The 20,008-nt window shown below is 45.6% G+C and overlaps 2 protein-coding genes across 5 annotated transcripts in view; one reads left to right on the top strand and one right to left on the bottom strand.

Annotated features, from left to right (window-relative positions):
- NHSL1 (NHS like 1) overlaps positions 1-5,586 on the top strand; it is a 156,921-nt gene extending 151,335 nt beyond the window's left edge. For 3 of the 4 annotated variants that reach the window (XM_069598516.1, XM_069598513.1, XM_069598517.1), the window contains one exon: positions 1,840-5,586. In XM_069598516.1, coding sequence (XP_069454617.1) covers positions 1,840-2,575 — 736 coding nt within the window. In that variant the 3' untranslated portion in view covers positions 2,576-5,586. The remainder of the gene's footprint in view (positions 1-1,839) is intronic. The other variant, XM_069598518.1, reaches the window with a different exon arrangement.
- A 7,414-nt stretch (positions 5,587-13,000) lies between these two features.
- HEBP2 (heme binding protein 2) lies at positions 13,001-20,008 on the bottom strand. The gene is made up of 4 exons (XM_069598511.1): positions 19,384-20,008; positions 18,685-18,820; positions 17,771-17,951; positions 13,001-13,555 (listed from the first exon to the last, which is right to left on the bottom strand). Exons 1-4 carry the CDS (start codon positions 19,483-19,485, stop codon positions 13,357-13,359), a joined length of 618 nt encoding a protein of 205 aa, XP_069454612.1. The 5' UTR covers positions 19,486-20,008; the 3' UTR covers positions 13,001-13,356.

The following is a 20,008-nucleotide window of genomic DNA, read 5'->3' as shown; positions in this document are numbered from 1 at the left end:
CTCTATGTGGAAAGATAGTCCATCAAATTCTACTTCTTGTATTAAGCTGTGTGACTTCACCCTCTGGACGTGGATTACTTTTTCTGGCTGGACCAATCCATCTAATTGTTTTCCAGTTCTGAAATTCTGGGATGTTATTGTTTCCATGGGTTTTGTGAGTGGGTCAGTAACTTACTCTAAAGCACTGCTCTTGTTGACAGTGGAGAGGACCATGGAACCTAAGTTTCATAGGCCAGTTAGTGCCATCCCAAAGGAGGTGGCGTGATGTCAGCTCTGGTCACCCATTCAGCCTCTTAACTGGATTATTACCACTTCTGATCTTTCATTTTGGTGTCTTCTTGTTGGCCAGAAGCACGGAGAGGATCCTGGAAGCACCTAGCCCAGGGCAGCCATCAGAGGCCTATCCTCCCCTGTGCCTGGCTGTGCAGGACATGTAAAAACATCACTGAAGCCTGAGCTGTCAGAAGGAAGGGAGAATTACATTTCCCTAAATGACACTGAAAGGTTTGTTAGGCACCTACTCTATGCCTGACACTTTAAAGCTGTAACTGCATTTATCGCGACTGATAAGCTGTAAGCTATCTAATATTATTCCTCCTTTTCCAGATAGGAAACAGGGTCAGAAACTTGCCCCAGGTCACAGAACAAGGAAGCTTTCCACAGTGGGTAAAGCCAGGTCTATATGACTCCAGAGATCCTTTATCTCACTGAATCCTCACAAACCTGTGAGGCTGGTATCATCACCCGCATTTTACAAGTATGAAAAACTTGTAAACAGATGAATTACTGGTCCAGGATTACATAGTTAAAAGTTGCTCAGATTCAACTCTTAATCTCTATATTTCAGATAGTATTCTTTCAACCTTTGTCCATTGCATGTTCTAGGATTTTATGGCAGAAGAAGATGTATAACCACATATTTTTAAAATACATTGTTTTCTTAAAGCAAGCTCAACCTGCACTTAGCTGAGTGATTCATCCCACACTGAGTGGTGGTTATGAAGACACCAGCAAGGGCCACTTGGATCATCTGCTTTCTTTTCTTTCTTTTTTTTTTTTTTTTTTGCTTTATTTTCTGTAATTCACTCCCAGAAAACAGTCTTAGAGACTGAGGACAAGAACTACCCCCAGGACAATTTTACTCTCCCTGAAGGCCTCTCCTCTTTCACTCTCTACCCCATTCTTCACATTCTCTGGATCAGTCAGAGGATGTCAGTCAGGAAACAGGATCTAGTGTGGAAGGTTCATTCTTGTTTTCTGGAAAGTTGGATTTCTAGGAGTTGACATATGGTCCAGTAAGAGCTAAAGAAAACTGGTTTTATGTCAAACTCTAGAATGACTGAGAATGTAAAGTTAGCGTTGTCCTAGAATCTGAGGCAGGGGGCCTGTCTCAGTGTATGGGATATTCTGGGAGTTGGCTTGTCTACTAGGCCATTCAGGTGCCAGCATCAAACAAGAAATGGAAGAGTAGAAAGAAAGGAAGGTCGCCCCAATATCAGTCGCATGTAGAAGAGTTAAATAAGAAATGGCAATTATGAAAAGCTTTGGAAATGATCCTATCCAAAGTAAGCTAATATGATGTTTGAGATTTATTTCAGAATAATCCAGTGAGTGTGGAGATGAAATCACAGTGGCCATAAGTTAATAATTATCATAACTGGGTCATGGACACACATAGTAATACAATGAACTATTATTTTTGCCTGGGTGTTTGGAACTTTCCATAGTGAAAATAATAGATGGTGGCCTGAATATCAGTAAGATAGGCAGGGTGGTGTGTGGCCCACATCCAGTGGTCCACCGAGAGTTAACCTTCATCTTAATGTTATTAAATCTCAGGTCTAAGAGGAAAGTCCTTGGTCGTAAGGATTCAGACGATGATCACTCCCGAAACCATTCTCCCTCCCCACCAGTGACACCCACTGGTGCCGCCCCCAGCCTGGCCTCCCAGAAGCAAGTGGGGTCCATTCAGAGAAGCGTCCGGAAGAGCAGCACCAGCAGTGACAACTTCAAAGCTCTGCTGCTGAAAAAGGGGAGTCGCTCAGATACCAGCGCCCGCATGTCAGCAGCAGAGATGCTCAAGAACACAGACCCTAGATTCCAGAGGTCAAGGTCGGAGCCATCGCCAGACACGCCCGAGAGCCCGTCAAACTGTTCCCCGAGCAAGAACAGGAGGGCGCAGGAGGAGTGGGCCAAGACCGAAGGCTTGATGCCTCGGAGTCTGTCCTTCTCCGGCCCCAGGTACGGCCGCAGTCGAACGCCGCCTTCTGCCGCCAGCAGCAGGTACAGCGTGCGGAACAGGATCCAGAGCAGCCCCATGACCGTCATCTCGGAGGGCGAAGGGGAAGCCACGGAGCTCGCAGACAGCACGGCTCTTCGGGCCCCGGGTGCTGTGAGGGGATGTTCGATGGATGGACTGGCGGCGGGTGGTGTGGATGAGGGCAGCCTGCTCTGTGCCGGGGCACCCGCTGCCCCGCTGGGGGCCCAGGCTCCTGGTCCGGCAGTGGGGCTGCCCAGCGCAGAGGGCAGGGGCCCTTCAGAACAGCAAGGCGGTCTCGCCGGGGATAAGAGTTAGGGGCAAGAAGCTCCCAGGTGATGGGGGGAGATGTGCAGCACGTGGCTCTAGGAAGCCTGACAGGTCCCCTGCCCTGCCTTGTCCCTTGATCCCACTCAGCATCTGTGCTGTGGGCCCGGGCACCGCCAGCCTCGCCGCGGAGGGGAAGGGCTATTGAGGACTCACGTGGCACTTGCCCTGTGGCTTAAATGCAAGTAGAAGCTTAACTTCTGAAAGTGCTTCCTGGGGAAGTTTTTTTTTTTTTTTTTTTTGGTTGCTAAATGCTGGTTATGTGTGGAGGGATGTGCATGCGTGTGTGCATTCAGAACACTTTTACATTAAACACACACGCCACCACCACCACCAGCATGTACAGAAATAGGAGAGAGCTGTTAAGCTAGGTAGAGTAATGGAGCCTTCTGGGCTAGGTGGTAATTGCTTTAAAAGTATCATGTTTATGGAAATTAGTTCCAGGGAGAGGACCATTACTTCTAGCAAAGAGGGGTAGGTTTGCTGGTTCTGAGCACATGGGGGTATGGGCTTTCCAGGCAAGGGGGTTGTGGTTATCCCCGAAAGTTGGAAAAGGGCTAAGGGACGAATTGGTTCAGGTACTTCCTTTTTTGTAAAAACACAGACATGTGGACATGGCAATGCTGTAACTCAGGGTCTGCTGCTGTGCAGCAGAGACACCACTCCTAGCCTGGTTGGAAGAAATGTGGGTCATTTTTTAATGCCTTGCCTCCCTGAGTAGCAGCTGAGACCTCCTTGGAGAACAGAAATGACAGTGGCCCATGCAGAGAGGGTAAAGGAGATGAGAGTAGGGGAGCGGAGTAAGTGATACACTGCTGGAATTTGGTTCCTGCTTATTCAATAAAATTATTTTTCAGAATTAAACTTTAAAACTTGCACTACGGAACTGTGGGTGGAGCCTTTCCTTATACAACTGTTTTTCTTTTTTTTTACACCAGAGTTTAAACTTCCATTTGGTAATTTCTTATCACTTGAAATGTCAACATTTGCTAACTTTTGGTTAAACCAAAGAAAAAGTTAATGCTATTTTTTCCTTGAACTGCCTGCAGTATCATGTCCTCACTTAGAAAGGTTTATCAAAATCTATTATATACTATCTTACTTGGAAGAAAATGCTGACAAGCTCTTTTTGGTCAAATAAACTGATAAACATTGGCAGGGCTTGGCTCTTAATTAGCCCTGAGCAATGAGTTTTAGGTTAAAAAGATTTTTTGCATCATTTGGTTTGTGTGTTTTTATATTTTTTATAAATAATTGAATTTGGCTAATTACCTTCTAATCTTCTCCGGTTAGAATTTTAACACTTTTAGACATGGAAGAAAAGTGTGTAAAGTATTTATTTTTATGTGATATTCTTGTGACCACTTCCTCCCAACTGTCGTGTACATAGACTTATTTGTTGGTTCAATAAAATCAGATCTTGTGTTCTTCATCAGAAGGACCTCAGATGAGAGTACTGAGATTATTGGCCTAAATACAATGCGGTTGCCAATTATCATCTTTTTTTGGTGTGACAATATCATCTAAAAGCTTGACTGCACAGGCCCAGTCATTGTAAGGTTTACCCTCTAAAGTATGACAAACCTATTTTAGATGCATCTTGAAACAAAAATAAATCTACAGAATTAAGACTCCTGTTCTCTGAAGAAAGCAAAACACGTCTTTTCACACAACCAGATATCAAAACCTGACACTTGGCCAAGAGCAAAAGGACTGTCTACCACTTGGAACAAGTGTATTCTACATTGGGCACAAGAATCTTTTATCCTCAATTTCAGAAAAATGACATTGGCTTTCGGATATGAAATCGTCTCATAGCTACCTAAAAAAGATTAAAATGTACTTGGCTATCAGAAAACAAATTTAATATATAAATCATTTATGTTGAAGGTAAGATAAGTACCCTCAAAACTAATGATAAAACTTTTTTTAAATCCCCATTTGTAAAGGAAAAATATACTAGTTTTTTTCATTCGCTTTGAATAAAACAATTGTAAATATTTGAACCTTTTTTGTTCTTGTTTGTACATGCATTTTTGAATGATGAGTTAAGTCTTCTTGTACCAAACTGCTGAGTGCTTTGCTGGATACAGACAGAACAGCAGTAAAGACCAGAAGGTGCCCGTGGGAGGTAAGGACCCAACAGAGAAGAGATAGAACATCACAGACACTGTGGATGGTGTTGTCTAAAAGGACAGTGGGAAAAGCAACTCTTAAGTGATGTCTTGTGGACTTTTGAATAAAATCCCAATAATGTGTTGACTGAGAGTCTAGGTCATGTGACACGTGGAGAGATGTGAGAGCTTTGCACAACATGGATGAAATATAGGGAGATAAGAATCTAGACTCATCCCAGAACAGGCATCTTCAGGTTTGCTCCTTGATTTCCTCTGTGGGACTGGCCACTGTTAATGAACACATTGTATTTAAAAACTCAATGAAGGCAGCCTTATTGACTCTTCCTTACACCCCAGACTTGAAAGCCCCCACCACCATCCGGACTAAGCTATTTCCACCTTGTTTTTCTGAGAGTTGGGAGAGAAACAAATGACCATTTGGTCTGTCAGTTGGAAGCAGCCTTAGCTTTCATCTGATTTCTGCCCTCCTGTTTCTAAAGAAGGTTGATTGTAACAATTGCTTTTCCTGTGGTGATGAGAGTATATTTGTTTGAGGAATCACAACGTTGAGGAAAGAAAAGGAGGCATTTCTTTATCTCGATCTTATTTTCCATCCACCAACACCACATCCAGCTCTGGGGTGAGCATCCTGGGAGGACAGGAGAAACACAAGATTGGCCTTGTTGGTTCTGCATTAATGTGCTTAATTGAATTTGTATAATTGTTTATATTGCTGGGATTTCGTCATGAAATGAGCACAGTAGGATAATTTACTTTCACAAATATTAGAATATTGTTGAGGTGGGGAAGAAGGGTCTTTTGAATAAAACATGGACCTGATTCTTGAGGTCTGATTTCCTTTTATAAACTATTCAGTTACTCTAACATAGTTGTTGGTTTGTGTTTTTTGTTTTTTTTTTTTTTTGCAGTGAGCTGCCGTAAACTAACTTGCAGAGAGGCCAGCCTTTATTCACAGAACCAGAACTAGTGACCTATAGTCATTTGTTTAGCAATGAAAAAAAAAAAACCCTTTATCAAATTCTTAATCGTGTGCCAGGTAAAGATGAGGGAGTTCTAAGAAAAATGTGGATTAGAGATAATTAAGGTACATCAAACTTGGTGAAAAAGACAAACAATGAACTATCCTATAAAACATTAGTGTCAGAGTAGTTAGAAAAGGAAGAACACTGGGAAAACCCTGCTGGGACCCCCTCCCCCACCACATGAGTTCTCCTTTACCGACAGAACACCTGAAATTGGTTCAGACCAACCAAAACACTTCCACCCCTCTCCCCCATTGTCAGAAAGCCCACATGGCACAGTTTTGGCCAATGAGACATAGGTAATAGTCTGTGAGTTTCCAGGAAAGCTGCTTTTCTTGCGTAGGTACCATCCCCTTCCTTCTTTTATCCCTCGAATGGATGGGAGGCTGGAGGAGAAACTACTATTGCAACATTTGAGGCAGCAACAAGGATGAAAGAAGCCAAATGGTATGGAAAGCAGAGGGGAAAGGAGCCTGGTCCATTGATAACATCCAGAGTCACCATACCAGCCTTGGGCTGTTTACCTCCAAGACCCACTGGGTACGTCATTTGTCACCTGCTTTGCAGTTGACTGATACATTTCTCAGAGGAAGATAAGAGGGGTTGGCTATGGTGAACATGAGCTGACTCAGTGAATTAGTGTGGGGTTATCTTGCCTGTCAAGTATGTAAATCTTAATTATATATTTGAGGGTTGGAGAAATAACCAGTGAGGGTTTGCAGACCCAGGGAACCACTATAAGCCAAACTGACTAGAACTCCATTTATTTTCCAAAGTCCATATGCTTCCATTTTAAAATGGAAGGGGAACTATGATGATGGAGTTTCTGGGTATCAAATGTCAATTTGAACCTTGACATATCTGGGTATTTTTTTTCTTTCTCCAGTGTACAGTCACCTGAGTAAATGATCATAGGACCTATTGGAAAAACACTAGCGGAATCTTTAGTGTATACACTTGCTGAAATATTGCAGTGATCTTTCCCCTAAGGATCCAGTTATTCAGCCAGTGAGTTTTGTATCTGGAAACTGGGCAAGAGATTACAGTTTTGTGGGGTTTGGAAGGAGTTGAGGGGGAAGATGATCTCAGCCCCCTGCTGATCCATCCTTACTCTCTTATTGGTTACTCGATTTCAAACTTTGTTGTTCAGTTGTTAAATCGTGTCTGACTCTGCAACCCCATGGACTGCAGCATGCCAGGCTTCCCTGTCCATCACCATTTTTTAGAGTTTGTTCAAATTCATGTCCATTGAGTCAGTGATGCCATCTAGCCATCTTGTCCTCTGTTACCCCCGTCTCCTTGCCTTTAGTCTTTCCCAGCAGCAGGGTCTTTTCCAATGAGTCAGCTCTTCACATCAGGTGGCCAAAGTATTTTGTCCTTAAGGATGTCATATTCTATTAACTATCTCCTAAGACTTAACAAGACAGGCCCCCTTGGCTGCCATTTTGACCTTGGTGTTTAATATAATTGATACATCCTGGCTTTTGCAGTGAGCACTTCCACCTGGCCCCTGCAAGGTCGCATCATCACCCACATTGCTCTCAGCAAGCAAAACCCTGTCCCAGCCTCTCCAGCCCAGACTGCAGAGAGAGCCTCCACAGAGTCCTTGGTGATGTGCATGCCTCTTGCACCAGTGCATGCCCACTGGCCTTGGAAAACGGTGGCGCCTCTGAACCCTCCCATGGAACACAGTTTCTGTGGACTGAATTGTCTCCCCCTCAAATTCAGATGTTGAAGCCCTCGACCCCAAGGTGACCACTGGCCTTAGTAAATGGTGGGTCCTCTGAACCCTCCCATGGAACACAGTTTCTGTGGACTGAATTGTCTCCCCCTCAAATTCAGATGTTGAAGCCCTCGACCCCAAGGTGACCACTGGCCTTAGTAAATGGTGGGTCCTCTGAACCCTCCCATGGAACACAGTTTCTGTGGACTGAATTGTCTTCCCCCCCAAATTCAGATGTTGAAGCCCTGGCTCCCAAAGTGATGGTATTAATATTTGGAGATGGGCCTTTGGGAGATGATTAGGTTTAGGTGAGGTCATGAGAGTGGAGTCCCCAGCTAGGACTGGAGTCCTTAAAAGAAGAGAAAGGGACCAGGGAGCCCCCTCCCTCTCCACTGTGTGAGAAGGTGGGAGGAGGAAGATGGCTATTTACAAGCCTGGAAGTGGGCCTCACCAGGCACTTATTCAGCCAGAACCTTGATCTTGGAATCCTCAGGCTTCAGAACCATGAGAAATACTTTTCTCTGTTTAAGCCACGGAATCTATGATGATCTGTTAGAACAGCCCAAATAGACTAAGACAAAACTCTGACAGGCCTCCTTGCCGCATGCGCTGTGCACCTTCCAGCACGCCCCTTCTGTGAGACTTTCTTCCTCTGTTACCTCTCCCAGCAGTTCAGGCATTCCAACCTTCCTATCACTTTTTTCTGGCTACTAGGCACAGCCCTAAAGCAGTGAGTTTGCTCTGTCCCCTGGAGTTTTATTCATGGCCTTCAATGCTGTATTCTGAGCAATATTCCCAAGTCAAACTTTCCCTTTTTCGGTCTTGTGTCCTGGCATCTTTGACCAAGCACCGCTAAAGCCTGGTCCCAAGGGTATTCTCCTGGCCCTTTCCAGGGCATGCTGGCGACCTTGGCACATTGTCCATCTCTTCATCAGGCCCAGCTTGGCTTCTGCCAGGTTATGCTGTGACTTAACCTTGGGTAAATGCCTGATAGCTGGGAGATGGGTAGGGACAGCTCCTAGGGCTGCCTGCCGCCTTATGGGCAGGGGTGGGGGGAGTGGGGGTAGGGGTAAGGAAGACCTGTATCTTGTCTTTCCTTGTGTTAGGGTGAGAGGAGGGAGAGATGGTAATTCTAGTTCTTAATGGAGGGAAGGTGGGCCTTTTCTACAGGCTCAGAATGTTCAGAAACTTTAGGGAGTCAAAGCTGTGGGCGGCATGCACCAGATGTCCCTATTTCACATTCCAGGTTTGATTCTGACCTTGATACAGCACATCAGGCTTGGGTAAACATCCGTTGGCAGTTATTACTTTTGCCATCCAATCCTGCACTTGCCTTCAGTATGAGATGAGGACTGTTTAACAAGCTACCAAGGTTCTGGCCCTTAACGCATAGCTTTAAAGGTTAATTAACTTTTGTGATCCACCTGGGACATTGGATCATTGTGGGACAACAATCCAACTCAGTCATGGCCATTCAAGTTCACTGCCCTTACACTTATTATCCACCCCAACCCCACTTTTTAAAACACCTGAATCATTCACCAGTCACTGCATTCCTTCCCACCAGTATGCCATTCCTTCTAAACTTAATAACTAGACAGCCTTGTGCCAGGAGCTGTGTATGTATGGCCTGTCCGCAGGGATGGGACCAGACAGGCAGTTTGTGACTCAGTCCGCAAAGTGCTGTCTTACTGCCCATGACCTTGGGACCACTCTGATACCAGCTGTGCCAGTTCAATGCTGAGACAGGGTTAGGAATACAAAAGATGTATGGTGACGTCATACCAATGAAAGGGAAGAAGAGATCTGGAGACTGCAGCACAGATCTGACAGGCTCTGATCCCTGGGTCCGGATCCCCTGGAGAAGGGAACTGCCACCACTTCAGTATTCTTGCCTGGAGAATTCCATGGACAGAGGAGCCTGGTGGGCTACAGTCCTTGGGGTCGTAAGGAGTTGGACACGACTGAGCAACTAACAGTTTCACTTCACTTTTCACCAGCCCCCTAGGGAACTCCGGATCAAAGACTTTATACAAAGGGTCCTGAGTCAGACAGAAATGCATAGGTCCTTGTACCACAACCTTGCTCAGTCATTGGCTGAAAGATGCCAGGAAAAAGTGTGCTGTCAGCTTTCACTGCCTGGCTCCTTTGTAGGGAAGATACCTCCCTGAGAGTAGTGTGTCTTTATCTGCAGTGGATCCTGAAGAAAGTAATGGCTGGTGACATCAGCTAATCACACCCCAGATAGTTGGGCAACGGTCCTTCTGGGAAGGTAGATCCAAGTGGTCCACCTCCCTGTGTTTGCCTGCCAGGACTCCAAATCTCAGAAAAGACAGGCCCGTGCTTTGGCCACAATTGCAAGTAAGTGCCAGAAGTGATCGATGACAACTTTGCATCAGTAATCTTGCCTCTGAACCAGACTCCTAAAACATGCTCATCAGTAGTGGCCTCACTCTGGTAACCACACCTCCACAACTAAAGCTCAGTCAGTTCCTAAGTGATTCTGCAAGTCTGCTAATCCTAGAACTCTGCGCTTACAGAAACCCTGTACAAGTCAGCGGTTCCCTTTGTCTGGAGAGGCTGTGTCCTGCCAGCACAGTGCTCCCTGCTCAGCAAGCAGTATGTGCAGCTTTGTTCTGGATACCCAAGGCGGCCTCTTCCTTTGACGTGTCACCTCTGCTCAAAAGGCTCTCCCTGCCCCCAAGCTATCTGAATGGCACCTTCTCACCATTCAGGTCTCATATGTCTCTTCCTTGGGGAGGCCTGATCTGACCTCCCACATGACGGCCACTGCACCCTGCCCAGCCACACTCTATCCCACGGCCCCACTGGTATCTGCACTCTCTCACTCTCTAGAACGGACACTCCATGAGGACAGGGCCCTGCCTGTCCTGCTCACTGCTGTATTCTCAACTGGAAGCTGGACTGAGTAGAAGAGTGGAACACGTGGTTGAATTTGATGAATTCACCCCACTGATGGGGGCACATTTCTGCCTGCCACTATAGCCAAACCCCTGGACAGCGTGCAGAGCCTGTGACACAGGAGGGACTCCATAATGACTTACTGAAAGATGAAAAGAAATGACATTTCCGTGAAATATTTAGAAGGAAAAGAAAGATTTCTAGAGGGCTAAGAGATGACTAGAAGAGAATGAATGAATGAACTCAGTTTAAATGAATTTGCAGACTTCGAAGTGTATCTTAGGAAAAATTGACATACAAATGTGAATGGGTCTATGGGAAACACAGTGATGGGGGGTGTTGCCCATCTTAATTCCCTATCGTGCCGCTGCTTGGTCACTAAATCATGTCTGACTCTTTGTGACTCCATGAACTGTAGCCCACCAGCCTCCTCTTTCCATGGGATTTTCCAGGCAAGAATACTCTAGTGGGTTGTCATTTCCTTCTCCAGGGGATCTTCCCAACCCAGGGACTGAACCTGCATTTCTTACTTCTCCTGCATTGGCAGGTGGGTTCTTTAACACTAGCACCCTAATTCCCTGTCACGATTCCTGAAATATGTCCTCCCAACCTAGAGCTCCAAGGAAACCTCTGGACAACTCTTTCCAGAGAAACTGGATAATCAAGGCAAGGGAGAGATGGAAATTTTTGTCCCAAGTAAGGGTCTAGGGGAACTAGGATTTTATTTTTTTGGGGGGTGGGGAAGATCAGGCAGAATCAGAGCCTATTGGTGAGCAGAGTGTTTGGAGCATGAGGAAAGGGAGAGCCTGAAGATGGAGGAAGGTCTCATTGATGGAGCATGAATTAGACCAACAGGAAGAGTGGAAGGTTTAGCCTCAGAAAGGAATCTAGACATGAATTTCCTATCCATAAGAGAAGAGAAAGCTCAGCTGAAATACTGAGGGATATTTTGTAGTCAGTGCCAGCCACATAATTAAAATACCTGATTCACTGCTGTGAGAAATCCTGTCTGGTCTGGATTAATTTAGGGTTGAAAAATGTTTTCATTTATGATTTACGGAGGAGGGGAAAATGGCATACCTTGGACTTAGAATACAAAATTTCTTTTTTATGGGACATGTTTCAGATTACAACTACATCTTGGCAATCGGAAATATGCTTTTCTCATCTAAAATGGAATTTACTACGTAAGATGCCTATTTTTTATAGGGTTATACGGCAAATATGTAAATATTTACCTCATACCAGTAGAGGCAGTACTGTGGACATTTCATCAGTAGGAAGGCTAGAAGGGTTAGACCCACAGTTAGTTTTGGTAAATGAGCTAAGAAAGAAATTTAACTTCTTCTCGGCAAACACAAAAATGCAAAGAATCAAAACCAATTAATGCAACAAAATACCTTTGGAAAATAATTGCCTAAGATTTTAAAAAGTATATCCATATAGTAATTTTGAAACTGGAAACCTAGCTTATTTTCTATCAAAAACTATAATCTAAAAGGCCTCTCTGAGGTCATGATCATGTTGACTATGCATGTAATCACATGCAGGAAGAACCCGTCCACACAGTCTGAGCTTGCTGATGCCCTGAGAAAACTGCACTCTTAAACATGGACTGCCACTAGGCCCAGTGGTTAACAGCCTGGACCCAGGAGTCCCATTGCCTGGGCTGGAATCGGCCTCTGCCCTTATGACACCGTCTGGGGCAAGTTACCTAACGTCTCTATGCCTTTATGTCCTCATCTATGAAATGGAGATGACACAAGGTGACACACAGGGCTGTTCTGAGGGTTGACTGGGAATTCAAGTGAAATGCTTAGAAGACTATACCTAGAAGGTGATCCATAAATAGCTATGGAAACTATCCACTGTAGGTACGTTGATCTAGTGTATCCAAGTTAGGGAGGTTAATTCTAAGAGGTACTGTATAGTGTTGGGGCTGAAGGGACCTTGAGCATCATCTAGCCCCATTCTTTCATCCACTGGATACCCGAATCTTCCATACAAGTGATCACATGATCCCTGCTTGAACACACACAAAGATGGGAACAGGAAGCAATGTCATTCAGTGGATGTTACTGAGCTCCAATCTGCTTTTCTCCTTCACACCTACAACCACCATCCCCTAGGAGCCCACAGTAAAGCTTCCCATGACAGGCTTCCAGGTGTTTGAATGTGACGCCTTCTCCAGAACAAGCACATTCCAATACAATTAGGTCCAATTTTCAAACTTCCTCATTTTTCAACAACCCACTCTTTGAATACTGAATCATTTTTATGTGACCTCCAGAAATACCACATAAAATACTTTAAAAACTCAAGTGAATTTAAAAATTCTATGTCTGTATACATTTGTTTGGAAAAAGCATGTCTTTCTTGAGTATCAAAATTAAGTCAGAAGTCCCTAACTTCACAAATATATTTTTATCACAAAATATTAGCAAGACTTCTGAGTACTGTGAGTTTTTCTTGTGTGGTGGGGGCAGTGGGCAAATAGGAGAGCAGGCTCAACAGAGAAAGTAACAGTGGCAGCTGCAGAATATGATTTGATTTTTGTTTCCAACTGAACTTCACTTCTCCAGGCTTGACAGCCTTGTAGTTCCACACAGGATAAATGTTACCATTTTTATTGATAATATCAGGAGTGGGTAATGACGCAAATCCAAGTAGAAATAAGGCAACATGATTGTGATGCAGCAATGAAGAGAGAACATTCCATTTCCCTGGAGCCTCATAGAAATAAAGCCAGATTTACATGTTTATAGAATCCTGTCCCCTATTATCTGTGTATCTAAGGCATCAAGCATTAAAAAGGCACAGTGGAAATAAGCTCAGTTCATAGTAGTACTCTTAGGTAGAGATACTAGATACATTTTGCTTGTAGGTAATGATGAGGTCTATGTTCAACAAGGGCTTCCCTGTTAAACAAAAGTTTTGCCCCAGCCAGTAGACCTTTCTCTCCTTTTCTCATTCCCTTTCTTTGGAGGGTTCATTTTTCTGGATCAACCATACTTCATTATTTCTATCAAGCAATTTGAAAGGGCTATTGTAGCCTGCAGTGTAGTAAACCTTTTCGTCGAAAACTTTTCCTTCTTCCCTCAAAATGCTTGCTAATGTCAAGAGTTGTTCTTGATTCTTTTGGCCACTAGAGAATCCATCGAAAGACCTACAAGGGAGAAAGTAAATGACCATCAGTGATTTTAATACTGATGTGAATGTTAGTTTAGGAAAAAAAAGCAGAGGCTGATAGAAGGAAATCTGGATGAAGCACAGTTTCAGAGTTCCTCCCTCTAGGCACCTGAACTGACCTGTTCCCTTTCTCTGGCTCCCAGGCTCAGTGTGACCTCACACACCCTGAGGGGACCCAGGAGGAGGCACAGGGTCTCATCTGTTGGGCAGATTTGGACTTTTCACCATCTTGTGCTCTAATGCTGTGCTTCTCAAACTCGGATGTGCATGCAAGTCAGCTGGGAAAATGCTGGTTCAGGGTGTCTCGGGTGGCGCTTGAGTGCCTGCATTTCTCATAAACTCCTGATAAATGCTGACGCTCCAGGTCAGACCACAGTGAAATCCCCTCAGTAGGGTCCCTTTCAGACTTTCTGCTGCTGCTGCTAAGTCACTTCAGTCGTGTCCGACTTAGTGCGACCCCATAGACGGCAGCCTACCAGGCTCCCCCATCCCTGGGATTCTCCAGGCAAGAACACTGGAGTGGGTTGCCATTTCCTTCTCCAATATAGGAAAGTGAAAAGTGAAAGTGAAGTCCCTCAGTCGTGTCCGACTCTTAGCAACCCCATGGACTGCAGCCCACCAGGCTCCTCTGTCCATGGGATTTTCCAGGCAAGAGTACTGGAATGCGGTGCCACTGCCTTCTCTCTCTATTTTCTGTCAAACACTACCTCTTTTTCTCCTTGGAAAAGGGTAGGTGCTGTATGACAGATGAACATAATATAGTTTTGATCCTATGAAATTTCAGTCTAATGGAAGAGATGGACATTTTGGCGACTCTCTCCATACAGTCTGAGTAGAGTTTTATCAGAGACAGAATCAAAGTGCTTGGGAACACTGTGGATATGATCAGATCAAGGGTAAAGGTGTAAAAATAATAATAATAAATAAATAAATAAAAATTTAAAAAAAAAAGGGTAAAGGTGTATCTCTGAGTTGGGTCTAGAATGGAGGATGGTTTTCCTGGGCAGAGAAAAGGGAAGGATAAGAGAACAAAAGTCCAAAAAACACAAAGCATTTTCATAGGCATAAATTGAAGTCAGAAGAGTCAGACATGGAAATAAGAACTTTGTGTATCATCCTAAAGCCTTTTTAGATTATTCCAAAGGATATTGAACAGCAAAATAACTTGATTAGATCTGGGTAAGAATATAGGCCGAGAGATGGAAACTAGATGGCAGAGAAGGGACCAGTGAGGAGGCTGCTAAGAGGATGGGGATGAAAAGACAGTCAAAAGATTCTAATAAAAAGTGGGAAATTAAAAGTTTAAGCAAAGATATTAAAGTATACAAACAAATAAAATAAAATAAAATAAAGTATACAAACAAAAACACCCTGAGATTACATCATGACAGCACACTGACTTAGCTGAGTTGCTGACATGTAAACACGATGAATCTGAAGTTTGAGAATAGGAAAACAAAAACATTTCTAATAGGATTTCTAATTCTCCTTTAGCACAAAGTTTATTATCAATATGCCAATGGAAAAGCATTCCTACCATTCTTAAGATAAGATGTAAGTTTCAAGAATACAAACCAGGCCTGTCTTATTCAACAATGTCTACCAGGCACCTAGTCATTCCTGGCATGCAGTACCTTTTAAATCCTAACTGAAAAAGTATAGCAATCTATGCACATGTATATAAAATAAAATGTTGAAGACAATTGACAAAACTCTCCTTAATCTTCATCATGTTGACTGATAATAATAATTCTGAACCCTGTGTTAGGAAACATTCTGACTGCCAAATTTATTATTTATTTCCTTAAGGAATAGTCAACTCTTAGTATAATATGTTCTGCCTAAAGGCAATCTGTTTCAGATCTCACTTCTTTCTTGAAATCAAATCTTGAACCTCCTACTTAGAGATCATCTTTTGTCCTCTGAATACATGTTGTTCTACAGTGATCTATCCATGGCTTTATTCAGGACACAGACAAATATTGAGCCTCCCCCAAACACCTGCCTCACCAGGAGCGATCGGATTCGGGCAGAGAAACATGTTGCTGTATTCTTGATGATGTTACAATCTATAAATAGATCATTCAATTTTACAATCATAGGGCAGAGTGGCTGGCTGACTGCAGACACTGAGGAAGGCCTCATGGACATGCTGCCCATTGATCTAGGTCCTAAAGGATGAAAGCAGGCTCTCCAAGCAGAGAAGGGGGAGGGAGCTAGAGTTGGTAGTAAGATCCTGCTCGTGTTCTGAGTATTTTATGTGAATTAACTCATTGGATCTTCATGGCAACTCTGTGAGGTAGGTAGGTACTCTGACTATACACGTTTCATAGATGAGATTTTGGCAAGGAAAATCTCAGCAACTTGTCTACAATCAAAGTTAAAGAGATGTGGAGGAACTTGGCCGGCTCAGTGAAGGGCAGGAGGAGAGAGGAACACAGATGTCAGGGAGACAGGTTGGGCCACATTATGAAGGCGATGCGTACAATGTGAACTGTCTGAATGTCACGCTGAAGCAAAAGGAAACCAACAGATTTTCAAACGCTGTAACAGGTTGGGGTTTTGTTGCTGTTGTAAGAAAGATCGGAGTTCCAGAGTGGAGGGCAGGAGAGAGGAGGAGACTGGTGGGCAGAGAATAGTTGGGAGGCTCTTGAAGGGAAACCTGAGATTGAAAAACATCGGAGTATCTGGTGAGCGTCAGGCACGCGCCGAGCACTGGGGTAGCACAGAGGACTCAGCTGAGGCCCCTGTGAGGTGAGGGCCTGCGGGAGTGACAGGAGGGTGAAGGGAACGGAATCACGACCGTTTCTGAGGCCAATGGGCTGGATTTGGAGACTGATTATCAGGGTGGAGCATGCTGATGGCCACAATGGTCCCTGCTGGGGAGGCTGTCAGACCAGTGAGATGCTTTACTGGCGCAGGCACTGGAAGGTCAGAGAAGGCTTGGGGGAAAGCTGGGTTTCAGAGCTGTTGAGCTTGATCTTCCACCCCGACACGGAGATGCCCAGCTAGTAGGAAAATCAGGGCTGGAGACACTAAATTTGAGTCACGGGCCACAGATAGTTGAAGCAGTGTGAACAGACCGCCCAGAGCACGTCTACTATGACATGAGGGTCAGTAAGGACCATCAACAGCGGCCCCTGGGTGGGGAGTGGACAAGGCGCCACAGGAGGGAGAGAACCAGGAGGAGAGGAAAGACAAGGGGGTGGCATTCCGAGTTACAGGATGGACAAGGATCATGGGGCCAGACAGGTCAGCACAAGGATGCTGCAGGAGATACGTGGGAAGGCACTGCCCTCGAGTGACAAGTTCAAGTGTGCTACGGAGGCTGACGGGAGCCCAAGGAGCAGGTGAGGCTGTACCAGACTGTGCTGGGCTGACGGGTACATGGGACTTGAGGAAACAGAGGGAGACAGACAGTCTTTTAACAAGGGAGGGTAAAAGTAAAAGTGTTAGTTGCTCAGTCCTTTCTATTTTTTGACCCCATGGACGGTAGTCCACAGGCTCCTCTGTCCATGGAATTCTCCAGGCAAGAATACTAGAGTGGGTAGCCATGTCCTCCTCCAGGAGATCTTCCCAACCCAGGTATGGAACCCGGGTCTCCTGAATTGCAGGCAGATTCTTCACTGTCTGAGTCACCAGGGGATGGATATAAGAGGGTGAGAAAGGGAATAACAAAGGGACTCTAATACAAGACTATTATGAAATTTGCGGGGCTTTTTAAAAATACCAACAGAGAGAACTGAATACAAGCAATGAGTGGAAAGGTATTGAAGGTCTGAAAAGGAACTGGTAAACCAATAGAGGCAGTAACTGTAGGAAGCAGCTACCATTCTTTAGGCTGGAGGAGGGTTACCATGCACTGTTTTAAAGCGTTTTTCTCCAGATTTAACTTGATGGCAGGTAAAGGCAGTCTAATGCATTTGAGGGGTGGGGTGGGAGTGTAATTTGTGTTGCTTCTTATATGTGGGAGGGATGCATGAGACATCTTTTCAAATGAATTCATTTTTTCATGTCACAGACCCTTAGTAACATATGAAACAAGTCACTAGAAAAACACCACAAAATGACTTAGGCCTGTTTTCATGGAAGGGTGAAAAGCACAGGAGCTAAACTACACAGGCGCTAAACTATGAGTGCCCACAAGTAAAACCAGCAGTCAGCAGTGTTATGAATGAGATCTACCACTTACCGTACAAACACCGTCATCTCGGCTCTGTCTTCAATGAAGACATCGGACTCTGCAGGCCTGGGTGGATCAGATTGCTGTTCAGAGGGGATATACAGGGAAATGGTAATGGTAGACTCGCTAAAAGGACCTGAGCCGGGCTCCACGTAGCTCGTCACTGGAGCTGTCATCTTTATTTTCATCTCTGTGCCACAAAAATATATATTTAGATGCAAAGGAGACCGTGAAAGCAGGTGTAGCGCATTTATGGCTACATTTTAAAATGTAATTATTTTTTGACCTGAGTTTCTTGACATAAATATTTACCTTTAAGATAATTTTCATCTTAAAAAAAATAACTGCAAAATTACAATTAGCGACTGTGCACAATAAACACGTTCTGTATTATTAACATTATAATTGGTTTTTGTACTATCAATATTTTTCATTAGTCCATAGTTTTAGGGATAGAAGGGAAAATTAGAAATCATGTGGTCTAGTTCATTCTTTACTTATACAATTCAGGTCTCATTGGCTAAGTGACCTGCTAAATCTAAACAGCTTCAGTGCCAAACCAGAAGACAGATCTTGAGACTCTGGATCTCAAGATGGACCCTTGTGGACCCTTCCTGCCTCCTAAAATCTCTTGTTTTACCAGTCACCAAATTATCTCAAAGCATTAGCCATGAAAAGGCCTTAAGGCTAGGTACACAGAGGCCCAGTTCATTCAGCAGAGTCACAGAAAGGAGAACAGAGGCCCAGGAGTACCCTCCTCAAGACGGGAAGGATCCTGAGCATAGGCCTCCCTCCTGTTCGAACACTGTCTTTGATCATGTGGTTATGTTGCTATTCTAAAAATATATTTCTTTAATAAGTGAAAACCTAATAAGCCAGGCCACTCAACCACAATACAGTCATCAAAGGTAAACCTCCTTCACCTTTCTCGTTTTTGCCTTGAATGTAGCTGTTCAGCTTTGTAAAGCCAGTCTGCATGGCTGAATCCCAGTCCATAGACTCAACCGCAGTGCTGACCCACTTGGCAGGCCCGTAGTGTCGGATCTCATAACTTCCGGGCTAAGATGGAACAGGGAAAACTTGGAGGAGACAATTCTAAGGCAGAACGTGAGACGCAACAGTACAGATACCTTGATCTCCCGTCCACTGGGACGGCCTGTCCCGGGGAGCGGCTCTGCCCTTGGGTCCGGCCCGAGGTTCTGACTTCTCAGCGCCGACAGGGCCCCTCCCCCGCTGCTCCCATATTTAGGTTAGAGACGCTGGCGGCCTCTCAATTCAGGTTAAAAGCAAGCAACTGTTCCGCCCCTTTGCCCGGAGGGTCCCATCAAGAGTTTGGGGAAATGATCAATTTTTTTTTTTTTAGCCGCAAAGAAACAAAATTGAGACGTGGCATCTAGAGTAACGACGGCTCCCGATCCCCTTTGCCTATTTGTGCAGGAATGGGGTTAGGACTCAGACCAATTTTTAAAATGTATTTTTTTGTTAAACCTATGAGACACGACTGAGCGACTGAACTAACTAACTATGAGACCCTCCGGCCTCATTGCAGATCAGCTCAGGGACACCCCCGCGCTCCCCAACCCCCACGGCCCGCACCCTCCCAGCCTGCGGGCGGCGCCTACCTGGGGGCCAGCATCCTCCGGGACCTCCCAGCCCGGCGTCTCCACCGCGGGGGCCTCCGAGCCCTCGGCTGCCCCGGCATCGGGCTCCAGCACCTCGGCCATGGGCGGCGCCGATGCTCCGGGGAAAGAGCCCGGAGAGCTGCGCCAAGAAGGGAGCCGCACCCGGGCCGCTCGGGACCGCCCCGCCTGCGTGTCCGCGAATCCCCGCCCCGCAGACGCCCGGTCACCTCCGCGCAGTGCGGGAGCCCCGAGTCCGCGGAACACTGCGGGGTCCCGGCCGGGAGGGGACGCAGCGACCCCGATCCCGACCCGGGCCAGCTCCGGCCGGCCGCTTCTCCTGCGGGTCCCCCGGGAGACAGGATGGCAGGGTGGCTTGGCCGGGCTTTCCTCGGGAGTCTCCTCCGCCCTCGCCCTTGTATCTTAGTTAACAGGCACGCAGAGGCGTCCACCATGGGAGCCGGGGGCGGAGGAGGGCAGAGCAGCTGGCCCGTGGGGTTTCTGGTGTAACCGGCCCGGGAACCTCTCCCGCGGCCCCACCCGCGCGGGGAGCAGGTTCTGCTGACCCGTCTACTCCTGCGGAGGGACGTGAGCACGGCTCGCCGTCGTGTGTGCCTCAGTGGAAGGC

The sequence above is a fragment of the Ovis canadensis genome, chromosome 8, assembly GCF_042477335.2.
Source record: "Ovis canadensis isolate MfBH-ARS-UI-01 breed Bighorn chromosome 8, ARS-UI_OviCan_v2, whole genome shotgun sequence".
Classification (NCBI taxonomy): Eukaryota; Metazoa; Chordata; class Mammalia; order Artiodactyla; family Bovidae; genus Ovis; species Ovis canadensis.
Note: the sequence above shows the minus strand (reverse complement) of the source record. Positions and strands in the feature narration are given on the sequence as shown.